Here is a 27,015-nt window from a genome sequence, read left to right on the forward strand (position 1 = left end):
ATCACCGATAACAAGATCTAGTGAATTGTCAGGTATATTAGCTAGCCTACGTGGGGTTCCGAAAAGCATGCATTTGGTTTTAAGAATATTTAACACAAGTTTATTCATGCAAACCCAGTCTGATAAACTTACAAGGTCGGAATGCAAACCAACAGTGATGTCACTTATAGTCTTACCGGCTTTGTAGATAGATGTATCGTCTGCGTACATTTCAGGTGTACTGCTTAACACAGACAAAGGTAGGTCATTCGTAAACAGTGTAAAAATAAGCGGGCCTAAACAACTTCCCTGAGGGACACCACACTGAAGTACAGAGGGTTCAGAGAAATGACCATTGATATAAACAACCTGTGATCTAGTCTTGAGATAACTCGTCATCCATGACATAGCGTTTGAAGAAAAGCCATATGATTTAAGCTTGGCCAACAAAATATCATGGTCAACAAGGTCAAATGCGGCACTAAAATCCACAAACACTGCACCCACCAACTCGCCCCTGTCAAAAGCATTGAGCCAATCATCAGTCATTCTTAGTAGAGCAGTGACTTCGACTGTAGTACCAACGGAAGCCACTAGGGACACAGAATCTAATTATTTCCAGTTTTCGTCGCACCCTACAATTAAAAATTAAACGCACCAAGTATGAAACAAATCCATCCAGCTCCGTTCTTGAGTTATCTTGTTGACCAACAGACATACCCAATTAAAAATATAACCTGACATTTCATGGAGACTATGAAACGAAGGCCGACAAATGCTATTCCACTGGTTTTCATGACGACAAAAAGACTTGTGTCCTATAACATTTGTTGCCTCTTTGTAACGTCATATTTCAAATCTAGGCATTTATTTTTTCTGCCTTCTTGTTTTGTTTTCGCGCATTACATGTAGGGTCTCCAGAGGACGTCATCCATAAGAATAACTTGGTGTGGCCTAATCTCTAAATACAGATATGGCAATGACTGTGATCTGTTAAAGGACGAATCCATGCAGACACGCAATCCAACTTGGCATCCAGTCAAACAAGGCTACATAATTATAGCCCTTGGTCAAACCAAGGTCGTTGGTCAAACAAACGGAGTCCTAGCCAAATGTCAGACATTGTGTCACACAGGTACATTATGTAAGACCGTAGCCTCTTTGTTTGAACATGGCCGGGCGGCAGTGACTCAGCATGACTAAGCACAGATTCCCACCTGTAGGCGTGTCCATGATAACAGTCTCTTGTCACTGAGAATTCATTTTATAATAGTTGATGCAAAACGTTACATAATACAAAATTGAGCTGAAATGTAGTCGTAAACAAGGCAGAGCCAACAAGATGAAATCCATCTTAAAAACAGTATAAAATGAAACATTGTGGCAAGTTTGCGAATCTTTTTATAAATTGTACAAAATGATGTTGTCTTATAAGATAACTGCTTTCTCGGAGTGCTTTTCAAGTTAAGCTCAATTTATTGACCGATTTTCATCCAGCTAAAGACTGTCTCACCGTTCAATAAAAACATTGAAATGGAGTCAACGTCCTAATGAACAAACTCACATGGACATTATTTATTCAATCAGGCACGTAACAGGGAGACTCCATTATGTGTTGTAATAGGGATCCTTTCAAACACTCCCAGTGCCAATCCGGGCCCCATTACATTGTCGAATGGATATATAATATACGCTGTAATTTAAAGCCATCTCTACATTGGTTCTCACCGCCTGTCGCAATAAAACGTGTAGCCAGTAGGCGAACCCTCCCCATTTTACTCTGCATGTATAACGGTGTGTCCCGTCAAAGGTGAAAGGTCATCAGGAAGAAAACACGCCCTCGTCCCGGTAAGTCCTTCCGCCGCTCACAGCCCGCCGTTGTACTGCAGACCTCGGGCGTTTCTTCCTCTTGTAGCAGCGACTTCCAGGATTGAAGGTAAGCAGAAATCAAACAGGGACATGTTGGCACCGGTGTGGTTCCACAGAACGGTGAGAGGGTACGTAAACGACCGAGCGCCTTCTTGGTAACCGAGTGAATCTCCCCCTCTAACGTTAACATATGGGAACGATATAAACGCGGGCGAACAATATTATGCAAGGAGTTAGTGGCTTTCCAACTGGTGTACTGGCGTTTTGACTGGCGATTTGATTGTATGCCTACAAATACCGTACAGTACGTACGATATGGTACCCTTGTAATGTAAGCCCGAGTCAAGAGTCGCCACGGCTGACGATATGGTATATAGTTGAAAGTGCTCCATCATGCTATGCAGTGTTGAGTTACACCCAAGGGTAGGTTCAATCAGTTGAACAATACAGGTGAATATTTTAAAAGGTTTGCGTGGGAGGTAAGGCGAGGTATAACGTTATGAATTTTTCAAGGAACAAATTACATTTAGGAAACTTCCCTGTTTTACCTTCGTAGTGGTCATTGCAGTAGCCTACTGCTGACAACCTCATATCACAGATGAGGGCCTGCAAGGGGGGGTCCCGACAGCGCTCTACGCTGAATTCGGAAACCTCTCGAGTACGCTTTATGATAAATTCCAAGTGGTTACAATGCATTACGTAGAATTAAAACGCTGAATACGCTCTACGCAAAAATATTAGAGCAGTCCGTCTACGCTCTACGTAGAATTAAAACGGCCGATTACGCTCTACGGAAAAGGGCTTGCGGGCCCCCTCATATCACAGATCCCATTGTTGCTCCCTAATAATCTTTTGGGAGGCGAGTATCGAAGACCCAGTGTACAAATAGGATAGCACCATTACTATTGTTGCAGGGCTTACATCCCTTGCTTACACTTTTGTACATTTCCATAATGTTATACATGGGGGCCCGCATTCCCAACTTTACTGTGCTCATTCTTTCATGGAGCAAGTCACGACATTCAGGGAACAACAGGATATTTGAAAGGCAAAAGTCAGGGTACAAATCTGGCCTTTTGTGATCTTCTTGGAAAAATGCACTTCAGTCTCGCCATTGCTGTTTGAATACTAATACTAATGTAATACACTCTATTGTTACTGTTTAGTGTACACATGCACGCATCACTTCACCCAGAAGTTGTGAGTCAGATATCAAGTCTTCATACTGGGTTGTTCAGAAACTCATACTCACAGTGTGCACTCATATATAATGAGTTATATGTCATATATCAATCATTGCTGTACTGTTGACTATACTTAAGACACAACGTAGAGCGTAATCGACCGTTTTAACTATTTAATTTAAGTCTATGTAGAGATGGACAACTCTAATTCAACATATAGCGTAATTGGCGCATTTTGTGTAGAGCATAATTTGAGTTTTAATTCTAGGTAATGCATTGTAACCACTTGGAATTTATCGTAAAGCTTAATCGCTACTGTAGCGTAATACATAGCCGGATCTCAAAATTTAGCGTAGAGCGTTTTCGGGACCACCCCCATGCAGGCCCTCATACTTGCGTTTATTAGCTTATGACTACTCTCCAAGCAGAGGTAAGGGGAGGAAGACAAAAAAAAACCCCGTAAAAGTAGAAAGACGTATTAAAAACGCGAAAATACTGCCAAAATACCGAGCGACCCTACCTCTGCTTGGAGAGTAGCTTATGACTACATGCAAGAGAAGCACTGCCACACTCATTTCTGTGTTGAATATACATGACATAACTTTCTTGGGGAAGGTAATTAGTCTGGGTGTAAGATTTTGTTTTGGTTAGAATTCAAACAGGTGGTCTGAAAGCACAGCTTTAACAAACATGGCTGTGACGTATGAATGGTTAAGCAAACTAAAGCCTGTACCAGCCAGTTCCTTGCACGATGACGTGAACAGTAATGTGCCATGCTACAGAAACGTATTTATTTGATCCTTTGACTGTTAGTTAAACACAAACATAAGTGGGACTGTGAAGGGACTGCATGTCCGTCAGGGCATGACTGCTTGTATTGCTGCATCCTCTTTCCTTACACTTATTCACACATCACTATCCTTACACCTGTACTATTTGAGATCCATTTCATTTTAGCAGTTATGGGGTCAGGGGTGCCAGAGTATACAGTGCAATTTTACGGAATACAGTGCAATCGTATTAGTATACAGTGCAATTTTACGGAATACAGTGCAATCGTATTAGAATACAGTGCAATTGTACTAGTACTAGTATACAGTGCAATTTTACGGAATACAGTGCAATTTTACTACTGACGTTGTTATGACGTAACCTGGGTCCGGCTTTCCAGGGACGTCTTTCTGTATGTGTTTTTCGAGTGAATTTTGACCGTTTTCGTAGATATACCTTAAGTCAAATCACTACATACTACACACAGGGCATGTTACTACACAGGGATCATTTCGCATTCGCTCGAAGAAAGACAGAAATATGTGAGTCAGCGGCGTCTGCCATCTTGAAAATGAAAAAAAAAAGCAGGGAAAGCCAGGTCCAAGTCACGTGATTCAACGTGACAACGTCATTAGTAAAATTGCACTGTATTCCGTAAAATTGCAAGTTGTAACTTGTATATTAGTAAACTTGCACTGTATTCCGTAAAATTGCACTGTATACTCTGGCACCCCTGGGGGTCAGAATTCTGATACCAGGTCACATGCACCATTTCAGTCAAGAATGCTGTTCTCTGTGGTTCAAGCGCATTGTGTTTACCCCTTCATTACAACTGTCCTTAGCTATGCACTATTTATAGGCTACCCTTTCTTCAAGGATGCTTTCCAGAGTGAATTATTTATTAGGTTTAAAGTAGCGTGTGTAGTCAAATTTTCTTCAAATCTATCGTGGCATCTGGTTTTACACCAACAACATGCCAAACAAAAAACCAACAACATGCCAAAACAACAAAATATCGTAAATTGAAGTAGGGTCTATTTTGCTCTGATAGAAACTAATGTATGTTATTGGTAAATGCTACAACATGTTAGTCTCATTTACCACAGGCTTTAGTCATTCTGATAAACAATTTTTTACTGTGCTCATTCTTCCATGGAGCAAGTCACGACATTCAGGGAACAACAGGATATTTGAAAGGGGAAAGGCAGGGTTCAAATCCTGCCTTTTGTGATCTTCTTGGAAAAATGCACTTCAGTCACGCGAGATACTAAAATATATAATCACTGTTTAGTGTAAACCTGCACAATGTTTAGTGTACACATGCACACATCACTTTACCTAGAAGTTGTGAGTCAGATATCAAGTCTGACCATACTGGGTGGTTCAGAAACTCACACTCACACTGTGCACTGTCAATATACAAACTGCAGATCATTGCTGTACTACTAACTGTTGAGAATACTTACCTGGTATTAGTGGTAAGACATGACTTTGAGTTTTTTGCCTGTCATAATCTTAGTCATAGTCTTATTGTTGTTGTTTATTTTAGATATACTACAGTCGGTTGATGAAGTATATAGTCATACCGACTACAGGGCAACTGTAGCTGAGTAGGAGCATTTGATGAAACACACTATTCAGTTACATATTAAGTTGTGATGATATGATAATTTGCATGTAATCGTGAATCAGCAGTTTATGTTGTCTAACATCAAGTCACTAGCATGGGTCAAAAGGCAGGGTTTACTGTGCAGGTGAAATTGGGGCACTCAGAGTTTTTTCCTGATGTTGACCTGCCCTTTACTTATTTTAATGACCCGTGGATAAGTCAATAATGAACTGGGCAGCATTGAATTATCTTGTTTCAATGACATGCCTGAATGTTTGAGAACTTTCCATTGAAAATACCAGGCAGGGCTCGAAATTCAGTTTTGGGAATAGGTGCACCCAACCTAGAAAATTAGGTCAATAGGTGCACAAAAAATTTTTTGGGTGCACCATATACTACTAGAGGGATAAATCTCTCTGAGTACTCTAGCGGACAATTGAGGACAGCAGTTCTCTTTGGATTAGGCATTGTTCTCCCAAATGCTATCTCAGATCTCTTGTAGTCTGTTACAAGTCTCTTTTTTATGACTGTTTTGTTACGTAAATTTCTCATTGTTTGAAAAGTCTCTTTCAAAATCACCTGTGAAAACATGGCTGCTGTGATGTTGGTTTTATGTCATTGTCATTCTATTGTTAGGGTTAGACACTAATCTCCATTTAATTATCAATTGTTCAAAACAATTGATGATGTCTGAGGGGGTCCAACCTTAGGTGTCAAGAAGAAATCTACAGCAGTTCTCTTTGGAGTCTCTTCTTGTGGGGACAGAGCTCTCACAGCTCTCTTTTGGTCTTGTCCTTTGTGATGAGTCTGTTTTAGTACTCTCTTGTCCGCTAGAGTACTCAAAGAGATTTATCCCTCTACTATATATGAAACAAAACCTAATTGCAGGTCTTACTGCTCCTCTTCTGAGCTTGAATCTAAATTAAGAGCTAACTTCAAAATCTTAAAACAAGTACTACAAGTACAACAAAGATTTTATTATTTTTTTGTGATACTTAGAGACCAAAAATATCTGGTATACTATTATACATTTCTAACGTTAAAAATTCCTACAAAAATATTTGGGTGCACCAATGCACCCACAGAAAAAAAATTAGGTGCACAGCTCCAATTTTGGGTGCACTAAGGTACACATGCACCCAGTATTTCGAGCCCTGCCAGGTGAGCATCTAAACTTCCCTGACCCAGAAAATCTTTGATCTTTATCTGTAGTCACTGTAGTATCATGTAACCAGTAAACTACTGAATGTATAGCTCAACTACAAATTGTACAATGTACATTCTTGAAATAGGAAAATGCAACAAAATAAAAATTGTATCTCTTATAGCTAGTACTGGGTATGAATTCATGATTAATATTGATCATAGACTGTCTATGCAAGAAAAAATGAAAAAGAGCGATTTGAATAGGAATTTAAGAGGGGTATCAACTTGTTTCTGGATGCAACATTCTACTTTTCTAGCACATTGCTTTCTGACTTACATCTAGATCTACCTGTACATGTACATGTAGGTGTGTACATTTGGCTAGTCGTGGTCAGATTTTTTGATTGGACTACCAACATGAAGATCTCAATTTCATTTAAGTCTTCTGTAACAGTGGGGGGTTTATAGGTGCTACCAACTGATCCGGCCGAGGGGTCTAGACCTTTTTGGCCGAGCGGTTAGAGTGTTTGACTGGGGCCTGGAAGGTTGTGGGTTCGAACCCCGGCCTGGGACCAGTAGGGTTTTTACCAGTTTCTACTTGCCCCTCCTGTTTCTTACACCGGCCCTGGGAGATCTGGCAAAGAGCGCCGCTCCAGGGATGTTGAATTCGGAAGATTCGAGGACAAATCTTGAAAAGAAAAGGGGGAGTAGTGTAACAGTGGGGGGTTTATAGGCGCTACCAACTGACCTGGCCGATGGGTCTAGACCATTTCGGTCGAGCGGTTAGAGCGTCTGGTTATGAAGCTCTGGTGCCCGGGAGGTTGTGGGTTCCAACCCCGGCCCGGGACCAGAAGGGTTTTTACTGGCTCCTCCTGTGTAGAAAATTGATGAAAAACCTAATACTGGTCTGACGAGGCCGTTATTTTGCCTAATAGTCCCTACGTCATGAGCTGCAGAAATCTGTAACTTGCCAGTCAGGTTTGTGAAGGACACGTGCGTACAGCCCCCAGGTATCTTTTGTTATTCATGCATCTATGGAATTACATTGAAAGGTTAAAAATGGAGGTCTGCACTGGATTGAAACATGAGTCTCTTACAGGCAAATACTTAAAGGTAAATAATGCTGTATGAATATAGTTTCTTACATATTGAAAATAAGTTAAAGTGACATGTTTTCAGGTACATTATATTAGCTACTTTTCATGGGTGCACTGCAGTTGTACATTGTGTGGGGACATTTTTGAGTGAGGGTGTGGCCTAACTGGCTTATGTTTACAACATTCCAGATATGGTGTCACATTTTTTAACACAATCTTAGATATACAGTATACTTGGAGTATACAGTATACGTGGAATGATTTCTAGACATCCAGATCTTACATGTAGTTGCCTCAAGTAACTGGAAAAAGTAGAGAGGAGAATGTATTAAATTAAGAATCATAATTGTGTTTTGGAATTGCACCAAGCTACTTTGAGAGTACATGTAGTTGTATTTATCAGCTAGTTGTATTGTTATGACACAACAAGGTCTTTTGGTAATTTTGGCTAGGTCTTTTGGAGCTTGATAGGTGAGTGCATAGTAATTATGTAGAATTACATTATACATGTACATCAACTCGCTGGTGATAAATTATTAATTGTTTAGATATGACGAGTGTCATTACTACATGTACTCACATGTATTAAGCCTTCCCATGTCTTTTAAATACTAACAGGACTTAGAGTTTCAATTTCCTTTTTATGAGGCACAAAAGACTGATTTGCAAGACTTACCGAGTGCACAGAAGAACGTGGAATATGAGATTGTGTATGTCTGTGTGTTTGTGTGTATGTCTGTGTGTGTGTTTGTGTGTGTGCATGTGTGTGTGTGCGTGTATGTCTGTGTCTGTGTTTGTCTGTGTTTGTGTGTGTGTGTTTCTGTTTCTGTGTTTGTGTGTGTGTGTGTGTGTTTGTGTGTGTGTGTGAGTGTGTAACAGTGTCTGTGTGTTTGTGTGTGTATGTGTGTGTGTATGTATGAGATTCCCCATATATGCAAATCAGTCACTGTTTTCCAAAGTCACTGCTTTTATTTTTTTTCAGAAATATAGATGCCAGTTTGCTGATTGCCTTGTTTGTTACATGTTGTTCCAGATGTGGGGTGTTATTTTGTCACTGTTGGCCCTCACACCAGTCGGGTTAGCGTACCCATCAGGTGCTCCAGCACAGGCATGTCTGGACATGACCCCCCAACACGGGCCGTCTGAGCAGTCCAGCACGCCTCCGTATGAACTAGTGGTCAGCAATACTACATACGCAGGCGGCGACGAAATTCAAGGTAAGAGATTAAACAGGAAAATCACTGTTTCATGGAAAGATTCTTTTTGGTTCACAGCTTTGAATTAAAAAAATGTAATTTTTTTGTAGATATTTAAACACTCATAATGCAATCTTTTATTACAAAATGTAGTTGTTATCAAAACTTGTACAGTCAAAATAATATCATTTCCGTACCTTTGAAATCAGATCTAAGTTACATGTGCACTTGTACCTACATGTAATACAGATGATTTATACTCAAAACTCACCATAAAACTTTAGTCATGTTTACATGTTAAAGTATGTCTGGAAAAGTTGTGCTAAATACACATTATGATATGCATTATAGTATGTACATTGTGTCTTTTGTAAGAAGTTCATTGATATTAACTCTAACTTTATCTCTGAATCAGTGACATTAAGTCGGACTGGTAACTCTGCGACATTCCGAGGGTTCTTTATCCAAGCCAGAACTGTTGGATCAACAGATGCACAAGGAAGGTTCACTAGCCTTGACTCTGGCACCACCAAAACTGTCAACTGTGGCTCTGAGGCAAACTCGGAGGTTAGTCAACGTTCTTTCAGCTTCAGGTCTAGTAAATGCTGTTATTCTTATATTTTAGGGAATATTATTGGATTTAGAAAATTTGACTCATATTCTTTTAACAAAAAATGTAGCCAAACAATCATGCAGCCACTGTAGTTATTAGGGCTTTTTGTAACCTCAGGTACAGGTACAGGTACAGAGGTTTAGGTCCAGGTCCGGACCTGTACCTGTACCTGAAAATTCACGCGCGTCACATGTTCTTCAGAAATTCCTCAATAATAACAGAAACATGAATAAAGTCTTGACAATTTGTCCTGTATCTTTCAAAGAACATCTGTAACAAGAGTTCCACCAAATGATGTTAACCCTTGCGGTTGAAGAATCATACAATTTTAATCATTGATTTTGAAAATAAGAGCCTCATTAGCATTGATTATATCAGTTGATCATATTTTCCACCCAATGACAACCTTATCTTCACAAAAAGGCTATTATATAATTTATAGCACTTTCTCATAAATTATGCAAATGAGGTCATGATTTGAATTAATTATGTTTATTGATGTTCGCCTTCACTTAACTTCCAAATGTGGCAAGTATGAAATTCCCAGAAGTTACAACTATGAAATTATAAAATATTCCCATTAATTATGCAAATTAGGTCTTCATTTGGATAATCCATATCCTCAGATGTTTTTTTCGTTCTCTATTACATGTCACAAGTGTTTCATAGTCCTATTATCGAACGAAGCAGATTTATAGAATTTCCTCATTAATTATGCAAATTAGCTCCTGATTTGCATAATTATCATTTGATTGTGTCAAGCATCACTTCAGCTACCTACATACCAAAAATCATGACAATCCGTCCACCGGTTCTTGAGTTATCATCCTTCGAAAATTTTTCAACAAATGCTCCTGCAGTTCCAGAACAAGGCGCTAGGGGGGGGCCAAACTTATGTCACTTCTTCCCTACCCCAAGAGCTATCTACCGACCAAAATTCGTGACCCTGACATGTCCAGATTGCGAGATATCAAAACCGGAAGTTCTGCTGCAGTACCAACAAAAGCCGCCAGGGGGCCCAAAATCTAATCATTTCTAGGTCTTATCGAGACCTACCCACCTACCAAGTTTCATGACAATGCATACTAAGCTTCTTGAGTTATGCTGTTCACAGACAGACAGACAGACGGACAAACGCTACTGAAAACATAACCTTCTTGGCGAAGGTAATAATATAACAAAAAATTGGATGACATAACTAGGTTTCCTATCTCACTTCTCACTAGTTCTCAGTCACCCTCTTAATGACACACACTTTTTTTTTCTAATCAGTGCAAAGTGAACTGTATATTGATGATTTTCAGTTCAAAACACTTACTCAACTTGGGACAAAACGTCATTAAGTTGTGTAAATCTCTTTATTTTAATGCTGGATGTTCATTTTCCTGGCAGGCCTTCTTGTGTGTTGTGATCAAGTATGAATTTTTACCGGGGGAGGAGACATCCTTCCGCGGAACGGTTTTGTGAGAGATTTAGATTTTCATGTTCGCAGCTGTTTCTCGCGTTTGGGTGGACGGATTCTTTTGAGACTCGGTATATGTTTTGCTATTGGGCTGCAGATGATGCACGTTCTTTTGTTTTTATTACCTTCGCCAAGAAGGTTATGTTTTCAGAGGCGTTCGTGTATGTGTGTGTGTGTGTGTGTGTGTGTCTGTCTGTAAACACGATAACTTGAGAAAGCTTAAATGGACTGACTTGATATTTGGTAGTTGGGTAGGTCTTGATGAGACCTCAAAATGATTAGATTTTGGGCCCCCTGGCGGCTTGTCATGGTACTGCAGCAGAACTTCCGGTTTTGATATCTCATGATACAGACAAGCTAGGGTAACCAAATTTGGATGGTAGATAGCTCTTGTGCTGGGGATAAAGTGACATGAGTTTGAGCCCCCTAGTTGCTTGCTCTAGAACTGCAGGGGGGGTTAAAGGACAAATGTTTAAAAGAGGATAACTCAAGAACCAATTGATGGATCATCGTGAATTTTGGTATGTAGGTAGCTTAAGTGATGCTTGACATAATGACATTACAATTATGCAAATATGAATGTAATTTGCATAATTAATGAGGAAATTCTCTAAATCAGCTGCATTCCATTATTGGAAGTCCAAGCTTGTAACATATGTTATTAAGAACGAGAGAAACACAGGCAGATATTGATTATGCAAATGAAGACTTAATTTGCATAATTAATGAGAAAATGTTATAATTGCATGGTGGTAACTGCCTGGAATTTCATACTTGGGGTGTTTGAAAGTTAAGTGAAGGTGAACATAATTAAACATAACTTACTCAAATATGGACCACATTTGCATAATTTATGAGGAAATGCTATGATGGCATTCTTTGTTAAGATAAGACTGTCTTTTGGTGTAGAATATGATCAACAGATATAATTCATGCAATTGAGGATCCTATTTGCATAATCAGGGGGATTAATATATAATTTCTTATTCATAAAGGCTAACTTCATTTGGCGAAGGTATGAGATCGTGGAACTCTAGTTGTATATGTGTTTTTGGGCGTGAAAATGGTGCCTTCTGGTGGCCCCAGAACACCCCTTTGAGCGTGAAAGTGGTCGCGACCGTTGACCTTTGGCGTGTTTAAGCTATTCTCGGTCTGGTCCACGTATATGACCCCTCACACAGAGGGGTGTCCGGTCTCGATAAATTCTTTGTTTAAAACCCTATATAAAAATACAATACAATAAAAAGCCCGGAGGTATAAAATCTCAGATTTTACTTGTTTGTTCTGGTTCCAAAAACCGGTCCACCGACATTTTGTTTTTTTCGGACCGGACCGATACTATTTTTACGGTCTGGTACGCAGCCCTAGTAGTTATGCATTGTGCATCTGCATCAGTTAATGACAGACTGTGAGCTTAATATGAGATTCTGGTTATTTGTGCAACATAACATAATATTGTAGTCAGGGGAAAGAACAGTGCTTAATTGTAGATCCATTATGTTTAACAGACTCACTTGAAGTTGTAAACAACAACACAAGTACAAATCAAAAGTATGGAGCTACTGGTACAGGCCCTAATCAGTTATTATACATGTAGCTTCTCACAAATTTATGAGAAAATTTTATAATTATGTAATGATAACTGTCTGGAATATCATACTTGTGGTATTTTAAAGTCAAGTGAAGGTGCATTAAACATAATGTATTCAAATCATGACCTCATTTGCATAATTTATGAGGAAATGCTAGAATGGCATTGTTTGTTAATAGGAGACTGTATTTTGGTTGAGAATATGATAAATTGATATACTGTAAGTCTCTTTAGATTCGCGGGGCCTAAAGTTCGCGGTTTTGGGAAAATGGACAATCCGCGGTATTTTTAGATTCGCGATTCCCCCTTGGCTATTCGACGAAGAACTTGTAAAGTGTATAGCAAAATATAAAATAATAAAAGTTCGTGTCCCTGCATTTATCTCCTAAAATGCGGCGCAAAAATTTGTTTCGTGCATGTTCTGTAGGTATGCAAATCTTGCATCACGTGTCCGCGCTTCGCGTCTCTGATTGGTTGTTGCGTCAGTGCCGGCGGTAAGGATCGATCTGACGCGCGTGTAAACAATTTTCTTCGTTCGGAAATAAGCGCTAAAACGTTATTTTCCATGACTACACATCGATACTAGAGAAGAAGTGCATAATCAAAAGAATCTTTTGGGAAAATATATATTCCTAAGCAAATTTATGCCGTCTTCGGCGAGATTTTGTCGTTCAAACCGAACCCGGAAGCATGCAAAGGTCGCCTTCGGTTCCTTGTAGACCCACGCTAGCGTTTCTATCGAGCAAAACAAGAAAAAAAGAACTCCCGCAAAAGAGAACCAAATAGCATTTCCCAGATACCAGCAGTTATATTTTTCATCAAATTATTTGTACATTTGCCCGATGTGCCCGCAATTTTCAAGCACCCGCGCGCGCATGGCCGGCGCTCTGCACGCAAAGATTTTTGTCCGGCGGTAAGTTAACGTTACCAGTATGCGGTTGACGCGGCCAGTGCTAGTGCCGCAGTATCGCGATAATTTCGGTGTCAGGTAATGTTATTTTGATATCAGTATAACTTAAATAATTTTGATACTCAACAAACTGTACGTACATTTGCTAAGAATAACGTTGATTTGGAGAGATTTGTGAATCGCATGTGTTATCAGTCGTGTTAAATCGGTTAAACTTGAGGTCCGTCATGAATGCATGTGGGGGGGGGGCATATTTACGCAAAACATATTCGCGGGGAAATAGATTCGCGGTACAAAGGTCCCTGCGAATTCCGCGAATCTAAATATACCGCGGAAATTTGTAGACTTACAGTAATTCATGAAAATAAGGATCCTATTTGCACAATCAGGGGGAATAATCTACAAATTGTTAGTCATAAAGATTAACATCATCTGGCGAAGGTATGAGATCAGGGAACTCTAGTAACAATAACAAATGGAAGTTGTTCAGCTTGGTTCCATTGCCAGTTCAGCCTGCCAGTCTGAATACTGGACTTGTTTTCCTATTAGTATTACCACGTGATGCAGGGCATCAAAGGCTGGTGTGTTCTAGCATAATGACATTATTTACCAGTCATGTTAAAATACCAAGCTACCTCGCAAGGAAAGATACTATAATTTGCAAGCATTGATTAGGCCAAAAGTAATCATTACCTTTCCTATAATATTAAATGGCTATATATGCATACTACTGTGGTACTAAGCTTGAATCATGCAATGTTGTGTTGGTTTCACAGAATGGAGTGACTCATACAGGGCGGACAGACAAGTCAAGTGTGACTGTTACATGGACTGCACCTGCCAACCGTGTGGGACACATACAGTTCAGGTATTACAAATGTTTTGTCTCTCTTGGCTTGCACAGGAAAGTTTTGGTAATATTTGCTGTGGCATTTAGATGTAGATGCGCCAATGTTACTCACAACCTCTGTGAAAAATGAATAATAAAAAAAAAATTATGTGCTGGTTGGCAAAACCCCATTTGTGACGACATCCAAAGCGTCTCAGATAATTGCCTTGGACGAATACAGTTAGGTTTTATGTAGGCTTTTGATGGCATGCATTCAAGATGATCTGGGTGGCTTGAACTGTGAAACAATCAAAAGTTGACAATGTTTTTCTGGATTAACCATCATGTTAAAACATGCTTGCAGTCATTTGCCAATTGATTTTGAGTGCAATTTAATCAGGCTGTAGTGTTTGGGATTAAGACAAGATTTTTTTCCTACAAAATGTATTAGTAAGAATGATCTAAGTTTGCTCGGTGAAATCCAGTAATGACTTTGACATTGACTATTGTACAGTCATGTACATGTACATGGCGTCGGGTGGTGTAGTGGTAGATCATTCGACTGTGAACCGGGACAGTCGTACCCGGGACATGTCTGAACATGCGCCCGACGCTGTGTCCTTGGGAAAGGCACTTTACACGACTTTCCTCACTCCACCCAGGTGTGAATGGGTACCTAACTTCGGTTGGGGAAAGCCGTATTGAGGTCACCTTGTGGCGCCGAATGGCTCTGCACAGACCCTTGCGGCAGTTCCACATAAATGTGGAACAAATAATGTATCATGTGCATTATGTGTATTATTATGTGTATTATTACCATTTGTATTCTGATTGTAAACCCTGCATCAATTCAGCAATATAAGGCTGCGATTGCACGGGTGATGTTTGGCCAATAAACCATTTATTATTTTTATTATGTAGGGCCACAGTTGTAGAGACAGAGCAGGTTTTCTGGGTGAGTGGGGTGAGGTCTGACTATGTACAGGACCCTACAGCTGGCCCTCTACCCACACCAGCAACTAGTGGTGGCCAGGATATTGGGGTAACTACATCTTTCTCATGTCATAATAATAATCTATATTCATCCATACAATGCAAAATTACATTTTATGAGTTTTGTTATAATTACACGTGCCTGTAACTTTATATCTAAGTGTTCTGACATCAATGTTTGCATGATAATGTTTCAATAAAAGAGGTACATTTCTGATTCTGATGATGAATAAGTTCACTGGATGATGAAACAGAAAGAGTACAATAAAATCTACTTGCTCACTGATATGATCCTAGATCATATGAATTTGGTCACTCACTAGATTATAACATGTTTTACTCCACATAGTAACCAAAGATGAGTGGATGATGATGATACTACAACGTCTACTCTCCATGCATTTTATTCTGTGCATTTTTAAATTACCGTTTGCCAACTGATCATGAATATGATACTGTTTTTAAATTAATACTCAAGTTTGCATGAGTTGTGACATTTTATAAAGTCTCATCAGCTACATTTATAACCATAATCATCATCATCAGTCGGCTGCGGTGCAGGTGACTGCAAGTCAAGTCAGGACAACGACAACAGCTTTTAGCTGCTCTGCATCTCCACGCGAACAGTCCGTGTTTTTATCGGAAAATGTATGTACAGAATGTCTGTTTCTGTGGTGCGAAAGGAGAACAGGTGAATCGGGGATTCCCCGGGTGGAAAGAGTTACAAATTTTAGAGCCCTCCACTGCCCCTTGTCGCGAGCAAGGCTGGCGATCTGCTTAACCATTATGGCATATTAGATTATTAGGCCACGCCAATTTAATTTGTTGTTTCTTGGATTCGCCCTGTCCATTTTTCCTGATTTGCAAAAAAAAAAATATTTAGGTTCTAAATCAACTGCAAAATGCACAATAAAAGACATATTTTGGCTCAACCAGTAACTGTTGAAGAAAGTCCTCTTCTTCCTAGTTGTTAAAGTTTTTCAATGTAACAATGCAACTTTGTTTCATTTAAAGGGTCATATTGTAACATTTCCGGCTATCATGGGCTACCTTGGCCTGTTTTTTTAATTTTTATTTTGCCCTGTCGCTTCATATTTTTGCTAAAAAAAATCCGAGAAACAACAAATTAAATTGGCATGGCCTTAGGGTGAGAAGGTGAGAAGATAATTAGGGTTAAATACATAGTTTATTATTGTACACAAAATTAGCTTCAGTTTGACATTGTTCTCCCTACATTAGGTGAGTTCCAGTGGTTGTGGCTCCACCAAAGGTTGTTACCAGTCCCCCACTGCGTGTGCCCCACCAGCATGTGACTACTTCTCCTCATGGCAGACCAGTGGCAACAACGTTCTGTTTGAAGTCAGCGGGCGGTCACCAGGATACGTGGCTGTGGGCATCTCAGAGGACGAAACAATGGTACAGTTTATCATATATAATTTCTATCATACATTATATATTGTTGGCACACAAAACCAACATGAAACCCGACCCTATCACATTAACACTTACTGTGACACGTTAACGTTAGAGCTAAAGTCCAGAAAGAAAAACTATCTATGCTTAGCACTCAATGATATGAAAAAACATGGGACACACACACACACCAAGAGGTAGACTAGCTCCCTACTGTAGTGGCCTGTGTGGCCCATTAGGGGTACAGAAGTGGAGAAGGACACATGTACAGGCCCCGTGCACTGAAAGGTGTGGGAAGGATTTTTAACGAATGCAATGTCATGTGCATGTATAAACACCATAATGAACATGAATGGAATGTTGTTTATGAATTGCAGGGGTCAGATGACATCTATGAGTGTGTGTATAACTCGGACTCAGGCCGTACCACTGTCTTCTCCTCCTGGAGCACTGGAAGGTCAAGGCCAGAGAGGGACACCACCCAGGTATGTAGGTTTTACCTCCATGAAAAATGGAGGTATTGTTTTTGGCGCGACTGTGTTTGTTTCCGCACATTTGTGGTCAGCATAACTTCATAACGCCTTTATGGATCGTGATGACATTTGGTATGCTGGTAGGTCAAAGGTCAAGGTCAAATATGGGCCTCTTGGTGGCTGACCTTGGTACTGCAGCAGAACTTCTTTTTGCAAGGCAGGGAAAACAGATGTGCGGGTTATGCGACAAAACACCAGCACACGTGTGGAGGCAGTGCGCCAGATTAATGAGGTTCTCCCTCTGGAAAGTTATTCATAGAATTGAACCAATGATTGTCAGTAAGTACTACATTTGTACATGCTCAGATTCTACATTTTTCAAGCCATGCTGTTCTTTCCTGTTGACCCAGGGAGGAATCTCAGCGATTGATGGGTCGTATGTGGATGGCGTCGTGTCGTGTAAGTTCACCAGATCCATCAACGACGCGGCGGCCGGCAGGAAGAAGAGACAAGCAAAGGTCAACAACGGGAAGTTTTACAACCTGAACAACGATTTCTTCCTGCTGATGTCAAAGGGGTCTACGGCTGGAGGTATGGTTAGAACTTTGTCTGTCAACAAACCTGTCAAGTAGATTATACAATCATTATGTAGGTACTGTACTGTAACTGTTACATTAAGGTTTCCTCACTGGCTAATTTGGCATTTTAAACTTTCCATCCCTTTGTCACAAAGAAATTTAGAAAGAACTGTAGTTGTACTGAATATTGATACCTGGGTACAAAAGGGTTATGAATATGATTTTATGGACCATATAGATGACGTTGTCATATTTTATTGCCCCAAATATACATGTAATTATCTTTAAAGCTCTAATACAGCACTTTGGTACATTGTATAAATAACTGCAACAAGAAGCCATAGGTAACAATCCTCCGTGAAGTTTTATATATTTCAACAAAAACAATCCCAAGCGTCAACGCCAGACCTACTGTGCAGACATTATAATCAAGCAACGGTTAATACAATGAGGGCGTGTCACAACCATAAAACATAAAAAGACCTAAATCCATTACATGCTCCCAGGGCGTGTAAAGATACTGTGCTTCAAGTTCGAAGTTCATTTTAATTACACACACACAATCATTGCATTCACATAAAGATCGGACTATCATGGTCGTGTCACTATTAACGAAGACAGCCCCACCGTCTTACCGTGCCTGTTACTTATTAAGCGAGACTGGAACAGGCCAAATTCCAGCAACAGTTGCGGCCAGCACCGTGAGTGTTACTGCCGCCGGTCAGATACCCGGGATATCTGCTTAGAGAACCTCTGCTACCAGACAACTGCCTAAACCTACGCAGACGGCGTATAAAATTGCGTGCCGATTACACAAAGAGAACCCACTGTTTTGACTGCGAAAACGAAAAATCAGCTCTTCACAACACTCCGTCCGGAGGTCCTGACCTCCTTCACGGAGTAATAAAAGTATGATCTTCATGTGCATATAGGTCAAAGCTACAAATGTACGTTTGCAAAAATTGATATCTACTAATTACCTGTAGTTATTAGAGAATAACCTACAACATGTAATAGCCTAATTGAAATCTAGTTATTCTCTCATAACTATACGTAATTAGTAGATATCGATTTGTGCAAACGTACGTTTGTAGCTTTGACCATTTAACATGTATACAAAAGTCATTCCTAGCTAGAAGCAAATGAAAGTATGCAAACAAAGATAGGCATGGATCAATGTTTCCAAAGCAAGATCCGACCATCCATTGTCTGCATGTTCCTTCTGGTCTCAGGCAAAAAGTGGTAAAAAGACAAACATATGCCAATGTGCATGTACATGATAACCATTGCCAAAAAGCAGTTACTCAAGTAACTGGATATGATTTTGGAAACGGTCAGACGTTTCAGGTAGCATCCACTCGCTTTCGTCAGTGACACTAAGAGATAGCACTAAGAGACCAGAGGAGAAATGCAGGTTCGTCATGTACATGGTAAAGGGACATATACGTAAAAGTTCTATGGCTATCTACATGTTTACTTTCTGTTGCACTGATATTTTCTTTTAGTAACTGCTTTTTGGCGTACCTTATTACCGGGATGTCTAACCTTCACCGACATATGGTAATAATTGAATAGTTTGATGTACTCTTTTTATTTCTCACAAATATCATGATACTATCAATAAAATTTATTATATATCAAAGTTTTGTTGTGATGCAGACTAATTAAATGTGTTAATTCTATAATTTCAGATGCTCTGACTTACCACACTGCCAACCGTGTACTTTCATCCAGCAAGGTTGACTTCCAAAGTACCACCCAAGTGACTGGTGCAGGGAGCCCTGACATTGTCAAAGCACATGGTAAAGGGACTATGGCTATCTACGTGTTTGTTTTTATGGGTTCACCACACCACGAAGTGGTGTGGTGAAACCATATTGCTTTTTCTGATGTTTCTTCTTCTCCTCCTTCTCCTCCTGCCATTTTTTAAATGGATTCAGCTTCTTCATTTTAGGGCCTAAGGTCCTGAAATTTGGTATGGAGGTACAGTGGGCACATACCCCTAGGCGTTTTTTAAATTATTGTGATACAGGCTTTTAGAATGGTTTTATTTGAGTTTTTTTGGCTGTGTTATAGCAAATGTATTACTGTGTTAGTTTGCCTTGTTTACCACGTTTGGGCATGAGTCATGACAATGGAATGCAGGGCATCAACCAATAGGCATGCAGCTTTCCTCTATACTTCTTGCTGATTGGCTGTTGGGATTTAACTTGATTAACACCTGCACAGAAGCATTTCCATACTGACAGTATGTCTGTATTCAAGTGTTTTGGTACTGGTATTTCAAGCTTTCCTGCTCCAGCATTGGAATGCCGGGCATGGACGTTTTTTTTTTATTTTGAAAATCAACAGTTTGCATTATGCAATTAAAAATCCTAACCAATAAAGTAGGGAATAGCTATCCAACTGTTGTTTTAGTTGTATTTTACTTCATATTATAGTTATATCAATGTAAATCATTGTTTTCCCTTGTGTTTCTCATTCTTTCCCTGCCATGTGGTAAAATGTGGTGAACCCATCGCTGTATTTGCTCCAAAGCAAATATTGGCCTTTCTAGTTTTGTTTGTTTTTTATTTCATTTGAAATAAGAAACTTACACATACATACAGAAATGAGTATACTTATTATACATCCATGTACATGTGTACATGTACATGTAATATCAAGCTTGCATGTACATGTACTCTGTAGTAACTAAGACCTTCATTGTATCATCATGGAAATTTATGAAATAGATGTCATGAACATGTTTAACTGTTTCTCTTCACTTGTATGTGTAAATGCTTAGCCCTGTAATTAACAGAGACTTGGTACCCAAATGGCTAATACAGTAGATTGTGCTAGTACATGTAAGGGTAGAGGTTAGTCTGAGCAGGTATGATGTTGTAGACAAACCCTGTATCACAAACATGATCTTTTCCCACATTTTCCATTGTCCAAAAAAGCGAAAAGAAGTTGACCACTCTGTATTAGCTCAGTGACTAGAACACTTTGTATTAGCCTAGCTAGTATAGTACTCTAAGACTTGTATGTTCCTTATGTATGTTTGTCTAAGTCAAGTAGTGCATCTATTGCCTCCACTTTTCTATATATGCTTGTTATGTGTCTGTTAAGTCTTGACCTGTACCTAGCCCGTCGTGGCATGAATGTACAATAAAGGTATTTCATTGATTGATTGATGTTTTACAGGTTCCCTGATGATGATTGCCTGGATCTGTACCGCCAGTGTCGGTGTCCTCATGGCACGTTTCTTCAAACACATCTGGCCTGACAGTCAGCTCTGCAAGGAGAAAGTCTGGTTTGCTGTAAGAGACAGTTTGTATTTCATTTCAGTCTTTAAAAAAAAAAATTTACGGCTCTCAGTGGTCAATATGAGATGTTGTCACATCTGCGCACCAAATCCGTAAGGTGTTTTTGGCACCCAGACAGACAGATTAGCCTAAGAGGCTCGGTGGGCGTCACTCCACCGTATAGGTGGGGAAGTCGTGTAAAGTGCCTTTCCCAATGGCACAAGGTCGGGCCGCAGTGAGTATCGAACCCGGGACCTCTTGGTTCCGAGTCCAACGCTCTAACCGTTGCGCCACGGACGCCACTATTTCATTTCTTTAGTCCTCATTTGATTTGCGTTCTGTCTACACTAGCTTGTAGGTTGGTCTAGTAAGGCTTCAAGCTAAGTAGTACATTCTATTTTGTGAAGCAGACAATTGACTTTATTCTATGTTTCCTGTGTACAGATCCACCGTGCGATGATGATCAGCACTGTTCTTCTCACCATCATAGCCTTCATCCTCATCATGACTTACAACAACTGGCTCTGGGCTTTTGTAAGGCTGACTTGTTTTTATTCTAGGACTTCTTTGTTTGTAGGGTAGTAAAGTTCATACAGCATACAATAACTGTATCTTATAATATTTATTGTATACTTTTGGTAAGAATTTAGGTCTTGAATTGGAAATGGTTTGCAGGTTTTAGACATGAATGTTCTACTTGTAAAGAGTGAAACAAAGCACGAAGATAGTTGTCACAGATCTAGATTATATTTTACAATGTATTCAAAATAATAGTATTTTATTATTGTCTTGACAATGACTGCTTAGTACAAAATGTACATATTGAACATGTCCTAATAGAATCATGAAAGTTCAACTTGGTAGTTACATGATTGTTTAAAGTTAAAAACTTTTGTTCCAACACAAGAAATTCTCTCACCTAGAGCTTTCGACCAGTCACTCTGGTCTTCCTCAGTAGACTGACCCAGTGAAGCTTGTCACGTGGCTTCTTTGGATTGGGATGATTATGGTGATTTGATCAAGTTTTTTCCATCCCTAACAGCATGCTGGTGCTCATGCCATTGTGGGAATCATTGTGGTGATCCTGGCCCTGATCAACCCTCTCATGGCCCTGGCACGACCACACCCTGACCAACCCAAGTAAGACACACTTTGTCTGGAGTAACACTAGCCTTCTTATGTGTGTACATTCCATTCCAGAACAGTGCTAATTAAGATGGCAGAACACAGTTTTCGCCCTATGGGGATTCCGGGCCTATAGTTAAGCACCCCGAGGTGACTCACTTCGACGCGGTAAAAATTATGGTAGGGTGCACTAGAGAATCACGGCCAACTAATATGTTGAAATATACGGTATATTCTACAAAATAACTGAAAACCAAAAAACGTTATGGTTTATTTTTTAACATAATAACGACCACTTTGATTTGGCCCTCTACCGGGGTCAACAGAACTGCAGCCGGCTCACCCTGGAACGTGGTTGCGTAATGCCACACATTTATACACGAACAGGGAAATCTTCACAATCCAAATCATACTGTGTACAAGCCGATACCTTTCTATACCACAGCACAGTTTACTCATGGCTACCTCTCACATAAGTTGCACTAGCCAGGATGCAAGAGGTTTGTCTGCAGTACTTTCTATACCCGCGTCATAGACCCCGGGGTCGCCCATTAATACTGTGTTCTGTGGCCTTAATCATTAACTGATCATTGAAAGGGCCTCACTGCCCTGCAGTTGCCTGATGATAACATTAGGAGATGCCCCAACTAGTACAACAGTAACTAGTATTTAGTTCTAGATGGGATCACCTAGAAGATTGTCACAAACACTTTGTAGATTTGTAGGTTTTTCAATGACATCTTTTTCATTTGGTAACTCTGAAATTTTTCCTCATTTCCGCTACCTTTTGCAGGCGCTTCATCTTCAACTGGGCCCACTGGGCTGTTGGTACAGCTGCCCGAATCCTGGGTGGTAAGTCATCATTTTTTACTGAAGGCAAATGACATTGTACAACATGTACATGTATGTATACAATCATGCATTCATCCAGATCAGCTTCAGGCTAGGCAGGCAAGTGGATTATGACAAATAGGTTTCCTAATCATATACTTTTCCTAATCATGCACATACATTGGTATGTTTCTTGTGATGTTTGAAATTTGTGTATAATGCTAATCTCAAATGTTCAAACCATTGGAAGATTAGCATTATAATAGGGAGGCTCTTTATTGTGCTTGAAGTGTCATAATGATAATGGCTATTGTACTACATAATACAATCTGGGGTATCTGACTGTGAACATGCTTGTTGTTTAGTGGTGGTCATATTCTTGAAGATTTACCTGCCTGACTGTACGTCCCCCCTGGGGAATGTGTTTCACTGACTGACTGACTGACTGACTGACTCACTCACTCACTCACTCACTCACTCACTGACTGACTCACTGACTGACTGACTGACTGACTGACTGACTCACTCACTCACTGACTCACTGACTCACTCACTCACACACTCACTCACTCCCATTGCGACAGGCCTTAGGGACAGTTAGCCTGGTAATCTGGTCAGCTGGCTATGACATCTATGTGTTTATTATCAAGATGTATCTGAATGTGTTTATTGTTTTCCAGTGGTGGCCATATTCCTGGGGATGGACCTGGCCGCGCTGGACCTGCCTCCTGCTGCCACCTTCATCATGGTGGGCTGGGTCATCTGGCACGCCCTGACCGAGGTCATCCTGGAGGTCCACAACTGTTCCACCAGCTCCAAATGTCAGTACTGCTTCTTATAACATCTCTTCTGCTGTGGGCAGTTTGTCTGTGCTCTTAGTTTGTGTTTGTGTGTGTGTATGTGTGTGTGCGTGTGTGTGTGTCTGTGTGTGTGTGTGTGTGTGTGTGTGTGTGTATGTATGTACAATGTGCATTTGCATGTACTTACTGTAGTGTTTTTGTGTGTTTATATTATAATACATGTATGACTGTGTAGTGTAGTGTGTTTGTAACACTGTGTTTGCTTGTATGTGTGTTTGTGTGTGTGTTTGTGTGTGCAGTTGTTTTCAGTGTTTTCCTGTTGTTGTTTACTGCAGCTGGCCGTGCTGAGGAGATGGAGATGGATAATGCAGCTGCAGCAGACACAAAGTCCAAGCCTTTACGAGGAGGAAGCTACACTGGGGTACGTCACATCCACTGGCACATTGTTATGATTATATTAATCCAAATGAGACAATTGCAACTAGAAAGGCCGACATTTGCTTTGGAGCAAATTCAGCATGACTTCACCACATTTCAACACATGGAAGGGAAAGAAGGAGAAATACAAGGGAAAACAATTCTTTACATTGATAAAATATATTAAATATAGTACGAAGTGACAACAGTTGGATACAGCTATCACTTACATTATTGGTTAGGATTTTTAATTTCATAATGCAAACTGTTGATTTTCAAGATAACAAGAAGCATTTATGCCCCGCATTCCCATGCTGGAGCAGGAAAGCTTGACATACCTACCAAAACACTTGAATAAAGTTCATACTGTCAGTATGGCATGGCTTTGTACTGGTGTTAAATGAGTTAACCCAATCAGATCCAAACAGCCAATCAACAAGGAGAATAGAGGAAAGCTGCATGCCTATTGGTTGCCTGCTCTACATGCCACTCTGATGACTCATGCCCAAATATGGTAGCACACTGCTATAGTACATTTTCTATAACACAGCCAAAAAGCTCAAATAAAACCATTCTAAAAGCCTGTATCACAAAAATGAAAAAATAAAATGCCTGGGAGTATTTGCCCACTCTACCTTCTTCCCAAATTTCATGTTATTTGGCCCCAAAATGAAGGAGTTGAATCAATTCAAAAAGAATCAAAGAAATGGCAGGAGGAGGAGGAGAAGAAGAAACTCGAGCAAAAACAATTATTATATGACTTCACCACTAGATCAGGTGAAGTCATAATCACTCGTCTATACTGATAAACAGGATGTACATGTGTGTGTGTGTGTGTATACTGTATAGTTTACAGACAGTTAAAGGCACTGCACCTTAAAGGCACTGTTGCATCTACATGTATGATCCTATAAACTGAGAAAATTTGACAATTATCTTACATCATGATGATGTTAATGCATGTAGTTAGTAAGCTTCAAGCTGAACCACATGTACCATGGAATGTACATTGAAGATGTATGATTGAAGTTGATAATGATGTTCAACAGTGTATTATTTTTTCACAGGGCCATGGTCTGAGGAAGGGTATCCTGGGCCTGTATGTGGTGGGGATGCTGGGATTCCTTATCGCCCTACTGGTTTATGTGGGACTGAACTGATCCTTCAATCTGCAGGGGTCTGTAGAGTTCTCTCCAGGGCTCCATGAAATTTCTCCGGGACCCTACTGGGAGTACTATGTTGTGTCTGTATGGAGCTAGGTTCTGCGTATCATCCATTTTTTGAAATAAAGACTAAGCTTTAACTTCCAACACTTAGGTTACAGAATTGGGACTTACCCAAATTTCTTGCAAAGAAGTCCGATTCAGAATCAAGGATTTTCACCCGAAAATTTGGGTAAGTGTTGGAAGTTAAAGCTTAGTCTTTATTTCATAATGACTTGTACCAACACAGATGAACTTTCATGCTCATCCATTTTTGTTGACCTTTAATACAGTGTAAACTCAAACATTGTCATTAATTTTGAATTTTTCAGATTTCATATTATTAAACAAAATTTAAAACATGAATCAATCACAGGGAGATTTGTGACAAACTGTATTTTACATACTACCTATTTCACATCATTTACATATTCATGACCACTCACAAAACTTAAAGCAACTATCATGTGTTAAACACAGTTTATTTGGATTAGTCGTATCCAGTCTTTGATACCAGAGAAGATCTTTTTACATATTTAAAGTTTCACAGAAAGCATATTTTTATGGAAGAAGGTGTCAAATTTCCCCTATGATTCCTTAATTAGTTGGGCAAAGCCAGCCTTTACATATTATTCTTGTGGAAAAGTTTAGTTACTGATCTTGGGTTAAATGGAATACTAAACAGCACTAACTGTATAAATTCTGAAACATCATCAATTTTAGTAGAATTACGTTGTGTGATACAATGTACATGTATCTCAAGCAAATTAAGTGTAAGTTACAAAAATTTAATGTATGAATAAGGTCCTGGATATAGGATAAAGCAAAATGAACAGATGATAACATCACTATCATACAGTAATAACAACACTTATGATATCATATAGTTAGCTTCACTCTGCTCTGTACAAAAGTACAACTAATTGTAAGAGTGTTCAAAAAAGTCTTCAAAGTGCCTTTCTTGTTAAGCTCAATTTTCCCAATTTTTTAAAATGCTTTTTGATCTTGATTTTCTTTAAGCAGAGCCCTGACCATTGGTACAGTGAGTAAGACTTACTGCTCTTAGAGGCAATATTCTCTTGATGAAGCTGTTATCCTCAGGTCTCACTTAAACACACAACATCTACCGTAACAACTAAAAAAAAGTATGTCCCATGTTACGGTAGATGTTGTGTGTTTAAGTGAGACCTGAGGATATGAGACTGTATATATTTTTGCACTGAGGTAAGAGGTCTGTATTGTGTTGTCTTCAACAAAAATAGATTGTTTAACAGCTGATTCTACACTACCAGAAATGTTTTTTTCTTGTTTTTCTTGTTTTCCTTGTATCTTGAAATGGTATCTTGTAGCAAGAAAATTATTCTTTGAACAAGAAATTAAAGAATCCCCGTAACAAGAAAATTCAAGAAACACATGACTTTTTTTCTTGCTGTCCACAAGAAAATATTTCTTGGACTAAGAGCTAACTGTACATAAGAAAAGATTTCTTGTAGCAGAAAAAATTACTGTAACCTTTCTTAAAATTCTAAAAATTCTTAAGATTCTTGTTTGTGAGCATTGTAGTAGAAATATTTTCTTTTCTTAAGAAAAAAGAAGAATACAATTCTTGTAAGAAACAACATACAAAATCTTTGAAG

General features: G+C 39.5%; 1 protein-coding gene across 2 annotated transcripts; it reads left to right on the forward strand.

Moving 5' to 3' along the window:
* The first annotated feature begins 1,790 nt into the window (after positions 1 to 1,790).
* LOC109465461 (putative ferric-chelate reductase 1) lies at positions 1,791 to 25,478 on the forward strand. 2 transcript variants are annotated; one of them, XM_019762745.1, is made up of 17 exons: positions 1,791 to 1,915; positions 8,689 to 8,872; positions 9,267 to 9,418; positions 14,204 to 14,295; positions 15,178 to 15,298; positions 15,796 to 15,897; positions 16,489 to 16,665; positions 17,040 to 17,147; positions 17,546 to 17,726; positions 19,405 to 19,515; positions 20,903 to 21,018; positions 21,448 to 21,537; positions 22,046 to 22,143; positions 22,922 to 22,980; positions 23,640 to 23,780; positions 24,095 to 24,180; positions 25,244 to 25,478. In XM_019762745.1, the coding sequence occupies exons 2-17, from the start codon at positions 8,689 to 8,691 to the stop codon at positions 25,334 to 25,336; spliced, it is 1,911 nt and encodes a 636-aa protein (XP_019618304.1). In that variant the 5' UTR covers positions 1,791 to 1,915; the 3' UTR covers positions 25,337 to 25,478. The 2 variants fall into 2 exon arrangements, with proteins under 2 accessions (XP_019618304.1, XP_019618305.1); XM_019762746.1 differs by lacking the exon at positions 15,796 to 15,897 and having other exon boundaries at positions 1,794 to 1,915; positions 25,244 to 25,472.
* Positions 25,479 to 27,015: the final 1,537 nt, after the last annotated feature.

Source organism: Branchiostoma belcheri, unplaced genomic scaffold (genome assembly GCF_001625305.1).
Source record: "Branchiostoma belcheri isolate BF01 breed outbred unplaced genomic scaffold, Haploidv18h27 scaffold150, whole genome shotgun sequence".
NCBI lineage: Eukaryota > Metazoa > Chordata > Leptocardii > Amphioxiformes > Branchiostomatidae > Branchiostoma > Branchiostoma belcheri.

Bases quoted from the DNA above. Each gene is read 5' to 3' on its own strand.
- LOC109465461 (XM_019762745.1), top strand. From the start codon at position 8,689: ATGTGGGGTGTTATTTTGTCACTGTTGGCCCTCACACCAGTCGGGTTA. The intron at 15,898-16,488 runs GTATGTACAGAA...TCCCTACATTAG, and splicing joins CCGTGTTTTTATCGGAAAAT to GTGAGTTCCAGTGGTTGTGG. The intron at 22,981-23,639 runs GTAAGTCATCAT...ATTGTTTTCCAG, and splicing joins AGCTGCCCGAATCCTGGGTG to TGGTGGCCATATTCCTGGGG.